The 10,992-nt window shown below is 30.4% G+C and overlaps 1 protein-coding gene across 1 annotated transcript in view; it reads right to left on the bottom strand.

Moving 5' to 3' along the window:
- Window positions 1–5,321: 5,321 nt before the first annotated feature.
- The window catches only part of LOC111706751 (equilibrative nucleoside transporter 1), a 51,149-nt gene continuing 45,478 nt past the window's right edge, over window positions 5,322–10,992 (bottom strand). Inside the window, exons 31-34 of the mRNA XM_023479676.1 lie at window positions 8,748–8,824; window positions 8,223–8,348; window positions 6,829–6,995; window positions 5,322–6,183 (exon numbers count right to left, since the gene is read on the bottom strand). Coding sequence (XP_023335444.1) covers window positions 6,152–6,183; window positions 6,829–6,995; window positions 8,223–8,348; window positions 8,748–8,824 — 402 coding nt within the window. The 3' untranslated portion in view covers window positions 5,322–6,151. The remainder of the gene's footprint in view (window positions 6,184–6,828; window positions 6,996–8,222; window positions 8,349–8,747; window positions 8,825–10,992) is intronic.

Below are 10,992 nucleotides of genomic sequence, written 5' to 3'. Positions count from 1 at the left end.
AGTGAAAACTAGAAATTTTCACAAGATCTTTTTAAACAGAAAATAGCATCGAGCACGTTTGTTAGTGGTTAGTAGTAGCTGCTTGGATTTAGATACCCAGAAATTTTTAATTAGACTCCAGTAGAATTTCTAAACTGCCAAAGCTTCAGTTTTGCCAATCACCACTTTGTCAACTGTATCATGTGTACGAATCAAAATATTTTAGCACGAATTTACAAAACGCAAAAGTTGTTGTGACTTGTTTGAATATGTGCTTTTATCATATTCTTTGTGTATTAAGTTATGATCAGTTGGATGCATAATTTGAGAATTAAATGATTCTTTAAGCTTTATTGTGGATTTCACCTAGGGAATCCAGCGGAAAGGGGAAATTGTTTCACAAAACTTATCATTTTCGAGAGAAAAAATTTTTCGCCGAAAATTTAGCATTTTTTCACATTTCGGTCTCTCACGAATAATGCAAAAATTCGGCGAAAAATTGTTTTCGCTTTAATCTGTTTAGCAAAAAATGCAAAGTTTTCGCAAAAATAGAAATGCGAAAACCTTGTGAAAAAATACGAAAATTTCATCAAGAATTTATGAAAGTAAAGGAAGAGAAATTATTAATTATGATACTGAAACTTCTCATGCTGAGCTATCAGAGCAGATAATTCCACAGTTTTTTTTTTAACATTACATGTCCTCAGCTCCAACACTTATGGTTTTCCCGGAATTCTTTTTCAAGAAATTTCGCATTTTTTCGTGTAGTTCATTTTCGCGAAAGAATGCGAATTTTCGCAAAAATGTTTGCGAAATACGTTCGAAACTTTTCGCACTTTTTCGCGAAATTTTTTGTTCGCTAGAAACCCTAATTTGACTGTAAAGAGATTTGTTTTGATTTTTGGCTCTACGTATTAGGAGGCACCAAAGGTCATTTTGTGGGGCTCATACTATCATTGTACCCTCTTCCTCAAACTACAAATAAAATTAAAGAATTGTACAATAGTTTTTCCAAGGCTATTGATGATGAATTGAATTGAATTGAATGTGTGTTTAAGGAATCATGAATACAATTTCAAACTATTGAGAGCCGACTCAACAGTATTAATCTGTATCTCAGGATTTAAACAATTAAAAAATTAGACCATATTTTTCTGAATAAACTTATACAGAAATATTCTAGTGAACTACACATATTCCTTTAAAATTGCTAACAGAAGACAGCTGTCAATACAATGTTCAAGCACAGTAATCAATGAATAATTTTCAAGGCAATATTATATAACTAAAAAATGTATTTTTACATATGGGTTATTGTTAAATGATAGCTGGACGTTACTCTTCATAACACGCTATTGTAATTCATTTGGGAAATGAAAGTTATTTATTTTAGGTCCAGTTAAGTACATTAAAGAGAGTGACCGGCAGTGCATGGTAGTTGAACTGAAAATGTAGTATTGTGAAGAAAAAAAATTCAGAAATCATTTGAGGCATATTAAACTTTTCCAGGATGTATAATCACTGAGTTTGAGCGCATAGTCGACGTTAAAAATCATCAATTTTGAGTGGGTATGTTTTGAGAATAGGTTTTTTTTTAATTATTGAATAACAACGACAAAAAATGTAACACAAATTCTCCAGTAAACTTATTAGTTGTTTAGGAACAGATTGTGAAAATAAAAATTAACTTTTATCATCGAAAATAAGTAATCTTATTCAGTTATTAGTTCCTGTATAATCTCTCATTCTTCACAAACATTTTCTGTAGATTCTGGGAACAAATTCATTGAGAAGAAGAAATTCAACGCAATGATGAAAAAGATATAATTGATTCTAACATTGATTTATTGACAAACTTCCATTGAAAAATATGTTCCTAAACATCAAATTAGTTTAATGTAAAATCTTACATTCATTTTTCGTCGTGGTTATTTGATAATTAATACAGACCTATTCTCAAATACTCCGAGTTCACTGCACCCCGTTGCTAAGCTTGGCCTTATCTGTTCTTCTGTTCTACACTGTTCTACCCTTGGATTGACTCTGGACTTGTTTGGCTTTATTTTTAGATTGCATTTGGTATGTGCATTATTTCTCCAGCGGGGAGTAATGAACTTTAATGAGATTATGTACATAGGGAAATAAACCCTTGGTGTGTTTACAATACAGATACTATAGTAATCCTTTGTTTAACTTGAAGGTGATTTATTCCATTTGTGCAGTATGCATTTCATCTAGTACTGAAACCTTGTATGTTGCAGTTAATATGCTTGAGTACACTTTTTAGAGTTTTTATACTTTTCAGTCATATTTTTTGAACTGTGTAGTGCACAATTGCATAATGCATATTATATAAAAAGTTCTTTATCGTTATATAAAACGCAATAGTTTACAAGTTAAGGAATTTGTGAAATTTAGGTAACAAAACCTTAAGACATAAGCTGAAATAAAATAGATAACTCAATACAAATTGTTTATGAATATTTTGTTATGCGGAGATTGTTTGATAAAAGGGTTAAAAGTAATTTTATTGAAAACCAAAATAAGGGGCATGGAGACAGAATGAAGAAGGCTTAGAGTCGTTGTGAGAGTCATGGAGATTTTTTCTCGATCGCAGGACTTATATGTCATTTTGCTTATCAGGAGGCACAACATTAAATGTTTATGTTACAGTACTAACGTCGTGAACAATTTCTTTAATGGTTAATGAAATCGATAACGGTTGTAATTACAGAAGACAACATTAAAAACATCAAAATATGTTTTAAAAAATTTCATTTTACAAGTTTCATATGCAATTTTATGCAGAATAAAAAAGAAATTCAATATATTAATTGTTTTAAAAAAACCGTTTGGTTTTTGTTTGCAACCTTTAATTCTTTTCAAAAACAGCTAATCAAATTGTAAGCAATTAAAAATTAACATTTTTAAAAAACCCCTGTTTCGTTAATAGAACTTTGCCCTGCACCCCCTTCCTCTCATCTCCATATTTGTTTTGTGCAGCTGACTTTCAAATACTGAAGAAGAAAGTTCCAAACCGTGATTTAGGCCCAAACTTGACACTAAGTGTCAGTTTTTGGGCCAAAACAACAAAAAATTTTTTTAACTATGTTCAGTGAAACGCTTAATAACAAAAACATAGAAAGAATTCATCTAATGTCGTATTCTTTACTTTCTGATAATGGAATCTTGCAGATATTTAGTTTTTTAATGAAATAATTATATGGAACTCTTTAAAACTGTTCCAGCATATTGATGGTTATTTATTTATTTTTGCAAATACTGAAATTTACGTAATATAGTATAAAACTCATTGAAAAATTGTCAAGATCACATTTGATAAATTCTTCTGATGTATTCGTTATTAAGGGTTTCACTGTAGCATATCTTTTAAATAAGTCGAGTAGAAAAAAACCTCTGTATATATTTAAAGAAAATAGCCAACGCTACATTTTTAATAAACCAAAAATGTTGACATGGAAATGGATATATTTTTGATAATTAATGATTTCATTTTGAAATATAACGCATCTTTTAAGCAAATTAACACTTTGAGCACAAAACATCTTTTGTGGTTTAGAGACATTTCACAAATTTGAATCACTTTTCCAAATGGTAATAAACTCTTTATGTCCAAAATTCAAATTTTTGAACTGTACGAAAATGAAAAACCTTTTACTATTTTGGGATGGTAAGATTATTTTTATATGAAAATTAAAGGATTTATCAAAGATATAATTTAAAAGAGGAAGTTAATAATGATTTTATGAACAGTTTAGTTCTGTTTCCAGCAAGCTGGGACTTTTGATCACAATTTGGCCTAGGAGCAAAAATGTTTCCTTTTTCTCTTTACTTTTTTGTTGGCGCCAGCATTTTAAATCAAAAAGTAAATTTTAGACCAAAACGAAACTAAGTTAACAATAGGCCATTTTTATGAAAGAAAGCTCAAATGTTTGCTTTTTTGTGCAACATCTTTGCACTTTTTGCAATCATTTGCATACTTCATTTTGCGCAAAATTGCGCTCTTACGCTTTGCGTTATTTCGCGCAACAAATATGGTCATTTCGCGGAAACTCTATTTTTTAGTTATAATGTAATTTACAATTCGGTACTATGTGTAAAATAAGGAGAACTGTGTCATCATGCCAGAGTATCATTGTGAATGAATATGCCACTTTAAAAATGTTGGGTCACTTGAATTATGTTTACAGTTCCTTAAAGTTAAAGGGAGCTTTTAAGAAAAATGAAGAAAAAATAAAAAGTTAATTACAAAATTAACCAAAAAGAAAAACTAAAATTAAGAAAGTTTAAATGAAATTTAAAAAAATGTAAATTAAACTTATGAGAAAGGGAAATAAAAGAAAATGAAAAACAGAAAAAATATAATTGGACAGATTAATGAATAAGGAGAATAAAAACTAAATAAAATCTTGTTACAGATGCAGAAGAAAAATAAGCATGAATAAAAGAATAAGAAAGACAACAGGAAAGACTGATCCTCCTAAAAAGTAAGTTTATAACCTAAATAAAACTGAAAATATTACAAACATTTTGCTTTTATTTTACACTTCAACATCCGGATAAATAGAATAAAAACATCTCAAAATGTAGAATATCTAACAAGTTTAACTTTCACTATCTTCATCATACATCTAACTGTAAACTGCAAAGAGAGGTTCACAAAAGTTTACATTTATTTTACACTTTTCTCTAAAACTGTCTAACAGACTTGTTAGAAATTAAAATTATAATCACACTTGCAATTAAAATCAAATATACAAATTTCTCTCAAAAATAAGAATACAAAGTAATCTTTATAATACTATGAAAATCAACACTTTTTGAAATAATATGATCATAACTGCATAATCTGGAAATAACAGTTTGAAAAATCATCATTTTTCTGGTTTCTTAAAAGGAATCTATGATAAAGCAAATTTTTTCTAGAAATTTGGAGCAATTATTTCTGTCATTTTTAAATTTTTGCACTTTTGAATTTAAATACCTCATTTTTAAAATATGAATGAATTATTAATTAATGTTATTAATTAACCACAGGGTTTTAAATATACTTACTCATCATAGCATGATAACGATGAGAGTAAATGTATTCCATTTCAATTTGTGACTGGTAAGAATGCATACACTTTCATCTATCAGGTGCTTTGATGAGTAAGTGTACTGTACATTTTTTTAATGAATCAAATATAAAATATGTTTGCTAATCAAAACTTTTGAAAACATTAATAATTATAGTACATTATTCAGTGCACATTTCTAAAAATTTGAACTGTTAATGTTTTCTTGAATAGCGCGATCACAGCGTTATTTTGGAAAAAAATTTGGTTAGCACACAAATTTATTAAAAATTGAAGAATAATTAGTTGCCATTGACGGCCGCCAGGTGGCAAAAAAGTGTTGTTGTGGTGGCGGATCCAGAAGTGGCGCTTTGTCATTCCTAATGATTGAATAATCTATTGAATAAAGCAGAGCCTGCGATTTAAAAACTTCGGCTTAAGCCGTAATTCCTCAGACCTGACTTTAAGACCCAATCTTCAACCGAACTCTGACAACAGCTTGTGTCAGGTGATTGACAGTTGCAAGATCTTTGGCTCGACTTAAGGAGTTAGGTCCAATGAAAATAAAACCAACCTTGGTTGATTTTACTGGAGAATAAGGCTAAATATTGAGAGTTGTTCTCATATAAACTCGGAATGCGCCAATTCCTACCATGAAAATCCGCCAATAAAATATTAAACCGTTTTTTTTTAACTCAATTCTGTGGAAAATAAGATGCAGCTCGAATCCAAAACCTCAAGCCTTAATTAAGGCCCAACAACAGCTTAGACCAGAGCCGTATTTTTCCGAATTTTTAAACTGCAAGCTCAGAATAAAAGTCAATTTCAAGTTGAATTTACCCTTGCATTAAGAATTTTTGATTAAAATGATAAATAATTGGGAATATTTCTATTTGCTTGGATAAACAAAACAAAAAACAACTCAATTCAATATTTGCTATATTCTATTAAATAATACTGAATTGATCTCCCACTTACGCGATTTTAAATAAAATATACAATCTTGGATTTTACAGTGTAAATTAAGACAGTCCAAACTTTTTTTTGTGGGAAAGAGCCCTTACCTACAATGCTTGATCCATAATGCACAATATTCATATTACTGCTTGATCACTTAACTCACAAACTAAAAGTGTTGACCTTTGGACTACAATGTAGGATTTAACTTAATTTAAATAAATCATGCATACAGCGGTATATACTAAAATAAAATGGCTTACTAGAAATTTAAGAGCTAGTCACTGATATGTGATGTCAACTTTTGTAGAAAATTTGACTTTTGGTGCAGTAAACATGGTTGAAATTTGATGAAACTTATCAGCATTATTTTTTTAATAATGGGAAAAAGTGACACAAAATTATTTTTTTACAGGCACGTGGGATGTGCTTTGAATTGTTGAACGTATTTTACTATTATTAATTATTAAGCATTCCAAGGCTTTAAAATTCAGTCTTTTACCATTTTCCCTAGTAACCGTAGTTCAAATTAGAATCTATAGAAAGTGTTCTTTTGCGGCCCAGGGTGTGCCCCAATTGCACCTGAAAGCTTTGAATAAATAATGTAAAGATAAAGCTTTCTGTTCTGACAAGTTTTAAGTAACATAGTATACTATACACATAACAATTATCATAAATATTTTGGAAGACTTGTTTGCACTTGGCACTAGAAAGTACTTTGTAAAAATTATCCATACTAAGGAATGTACTTCACATTATCACTTGTTGATATGAACTATGTATTAACAAGATGGTCCAATTTATAGTTTCTAACTTGTTGGGTCATATGCTGGCCAGAACCATGGCTCCTCCCAATCAAGGGCAGGAGAACTAACAATTTGCGGCATGAGCGCTGAGAACCCAATCCCAGCAAGAATGCCGCTACCCATTGCAGCAGACCCAAACATTCCTGCAACTCCAGCGTACTCTTGCTCTACACTTCTGTAAAAGTTCTTGTCTTACTAAAAAGTTTTTTGAAGTAACAACTGTTAAATCCATTAGATAAAATATGCCTTTAATTTTTTGGATTTTATGTCAAAATATTTTCTTAAAACTTCTTAATTTGATAAACCCTAATTAATTTTGCTATAAAAAGAAGTATGTCCAGACTCCAGTGAATTCTATTTCAAATGAATTCATTCCAAAAAAATAGATTCTGAAAAGTTTTTATATAAAGTGTATCAGGTAAGGTTTGTAACTCACAAAAGATTCCCATGTTCCAAAGTAAAATTGTTAAAAAAAAAATGTGAACACTAAATAATTAAACTAATTAGCTAAACCGCCTAAATCAAATTATAGATTAGTAATTCAAGATGAAAGTTAACCCTTTATTTAACAATATCTTTGAGGGACAAAGCTTTGTTCAGGTAAAAATCAAATAAATATTTTCTTCCCTTTATAATCTATTTATGTAAATTTGTCTGAATAAAATTGAATAAACAATATGAATTTCCTCCTCCTCCATTAAACGGTAGACAGATAAAACCAGATATATTCTGCAGTAAGATTTCCCCAAGGTACACTTAATCTTTTGAGAAAACCAAATTCTGCTCTACATTTATCAAATTCTGCTCTACATTTATCAAATTCTGCTCTACATTTATCAAAGCAAACAAGTATGGATTAGATTAACTTCAAGGTAAGCACATATTGTTGGCAAGAAATACCAAGTTGTTAAATGATAAGGTGGTAAGGTACCTTAAAAATTGACTTGTAAAAAAGTACTGGATTCATAAATGTACAAATAGAAAATAGTTCTCTAATAAATTTTTAAGTTTATCATTTAAATCAATTTTTATGAACTATCCAAAATTTTTGCATAGTTTTGAGAAACCCATGTAATACAAATTTTAGTTATGAGCTTAAAAAATTGTGTGTGGTATTACTATACCCTATAATTTCAATAGCTCCAAATCTGGAGTATCCAAATATTGTCCTGTACCAATTTGGCTATGTAAATTTCTAACCAAACATTTTCTTAGACTTTTTTTGATTAATCTTATTTTTGCACACAGATTTGGTTGAAACATAAAACAACTTAATCTAAACAATTTTTGGTAGTTCTTTTAGTCTCAATAGACTCAGAAAACATTTTGTAAGACATTTCTACTATTGATCTAATGAATTAAATATTGGAAATCACAATTAAACAGAACTGTAAAAACTTACTTTGTATTATGCATGAGAGAAAGGGTTGCCATAAACCCACCAGAGATAGAGAATGTCATATTCCCGAACCAATATATCCAATCCCAATAGAACAAAACAGGCCAAAGTCTTTCCACTCCACCAGGCCTGTCAAATCTTTCCATCAAAATATGAAGAACATTTTTTTTTTGAGTATGTGAAGAAATAATAATCATTAGAGTACTAATACAAGATTCCCCTTCATGAAAGAACGTCACAAGTAGGGCTGGGCAAATTCAGTCTTTTTTTAATCATTCTGTTCCATCACCTGTTCCATTCAGTTCTTAATCACAGAACGATCATCCTGTTCTGTTCCCTTCTTAGTCAAAGAAGGGTCATCCTGTTCTGTTCCATTCTTGGTGTTCTTAGTCAAAGAACGGTTCCATTAATTTTATTGGAGACCCATGAAAGGGGTCTTGGATGGTACTCCAATGATGGATGATTTTATCCAAGACTATTTTCTTCTTACAATAAACATAATATTAAGTATTGTAAATTGAAAGATGCCTGTAGTTGCAGAGTAGGAAGAAAGGTATGTAAAGAATTCTAAGAAGAACCCAGACCAGCAGCATTCTACTCGAGGGCTGGAAAAAGATATATCTACAGATAGTTATAATCCTCCTAAATCTCCCCTTAAATAGATTCTTATTATCTCCAAATAGAAAACTTTTCCAACAGTATGACATCAACAATATATCCCTCATATTTTCTATAACAGACATTTTGTATCATGAATTTAGAAATCTAAAATTGAAACCAGTTATAAGGCAGATAAGAAATATTTGTTAAAGATTTTGAATTGTGAATAAAATGGTTTTCAAAAACATATAATGTCTGAAATGTCTAATTGTTGCACTCTAAATCTTTTGCTTATTGTGATTCCCCTGGTGTATCATGTATAATGCTTTCATTGTATCAATTAGTTGTATTATCTGAACCATTAGCGGACGCAAGAAATCCTAATTTGTGATATTGGACCTTGTCCATAGGATTGTAAAACAGTAATTGTTATATTGATTTTGGCAGTATGTTCAAGATATATCAGAAAACAACAGGATGATCCCGTGCAGCATTTTGAAACCAGTTCAAAATCAAAGAATAAGCAAGTTTTAAGTTTTGCTTGAAAGTTAAAACAAATTATGTTAAATTAACCCTATCCCTGCTGGAGTACTTGTAAACCAGGATATGCTGCCTGGGGGAGGGGTCAATTTACCCCCCTCCCCCCTCTAAATCCCATGTTTGATGTCAAAATATGACAAATGATAGATCATTGGAAAGCTCTTATGCTCCACTTTAGAATTTGCATTTTTTGTGCAAATTTGCAAAAATTAAATTTTTTGCAACAGGAAAAATGTTAAAAAATGATAAGATATACATTTTTGAAAAGCCATTCACAAAGCCATTTCAAATATGCAAAAAAAAATAAAAATTTCAAATAACCTGATGTGTAATTGAGAAAAACTAAAATTGTGCAAATTTCTTTTGTTGGGGTTGTCTGCAAATAATTTGTAATTCTTTGCAAAACTTGTGCAATCTGTTTCCTTATGTCATAGGCTTTCCACAAAGCTAAAAATTATCAAAATCTGACAACTGAAAGTGGGTCTAAACTCAAAACAAAGATTTAGTTTATAACAAGAAAAAGTAGTCGTTCTGGCAATGGGCCTAAGGACTCAGGCAGTTAGTATAAAAGCCCGATTTTAGACCTAAAAGAAGGGCTGTGGTTATTTAGAAAAAGTCAGAAAATTTCAACAGCCTCAGACCAATACTTTTTGAGTTATGTAAAAAAAAATCTACATGTGGGGGGGGGTCAAATTGACTCCCCCCCCCAGCAGAAATAGGGTGCAGGTTAAATAAAGATAGATTTTATGTATACCAAAGCACCTTCATATACTGCTACATTTGCAAAGAATCAAATGAAAAACTGCTGTGATTTCACAGGTTTAAACATTCAACAAATCAATTTTAATGATTTAATTATGTTAATTGTAACTTATTTTTCTTTAGTTCTGAACCCTTCTAAAATCCTCTTTTCTTTTGGTGACTGTAGACACCGCATGCACTTAGTCTAAATACCATTTGCAACAATTTTTGCTATTACTGATTAATGATAAAACAATGAGAACTTGCTGAAACTCCCCTGTTCCACTTTCAGAGAAATGTCTCCAAACAAAATTAATTGTCCCTCTTAATTGATAAGAAACCGGGAGTTCTTATAGTATACGAGGATGGAAAAGGTTTATAACATTTTCCAGAAAATTGTATTATAAAGGTAAATAAATTCTATTTTCAATGAAGTTTATCGTTTCTGGTAATTAAGACATTTGTATTCTTGTGTTGAAGATAACAGAAATATACAATGCAAGCAATGCATGCAAATTTCGGCATTAAATACACACTCAAATTTAGCAAATGAAAACAACAAACAAACTTAGCTTTAAAACAATTACTAAAACATTCTCGTAGGAAAGAAGAGTAGAACTTTTCCATTTTTCATTATTGCTGAAACTGTTTTAAAGATGTCACTCATAAAAATATTGAATGGATCAAGAAGAGTTGCCATTTATTTAATCTGAAGAGTAGCCTAGCAAACTTTTTACTAATTAAAATGCAATATCAATTCTGCTTGCGTTACATTATTTTTTTTTAGTGGAGCCGTTTTAAGGGAGCATCATTTTTTTTCAGTGGGGTCGTTTTAAAGGAGCATCATTTTCTTAGTGGGGTCGTTTTAAGGGAGCATCATTTTTCATAGTGG

Source organism: Eurytemora carolleeae, unplaced genomic scaffold (assembly GCF_000591075.1).
Source record: "Eurytemora carolleeae unplaced genomic scaffold, Eaff_2.0 scaffold716, whole genome shotgun sequence".
Lineage (NCBI taxonomy): Eukaryota > Metazoa > Arthropoda > Copepoda > Calanoida > Temoridae > Eurytemora > Eurytemora carolleeae.
Note: the sequence above shows the minus strand (reverse complement) of the source record. Positions and strands in the feature narration are given on the sequence as shown.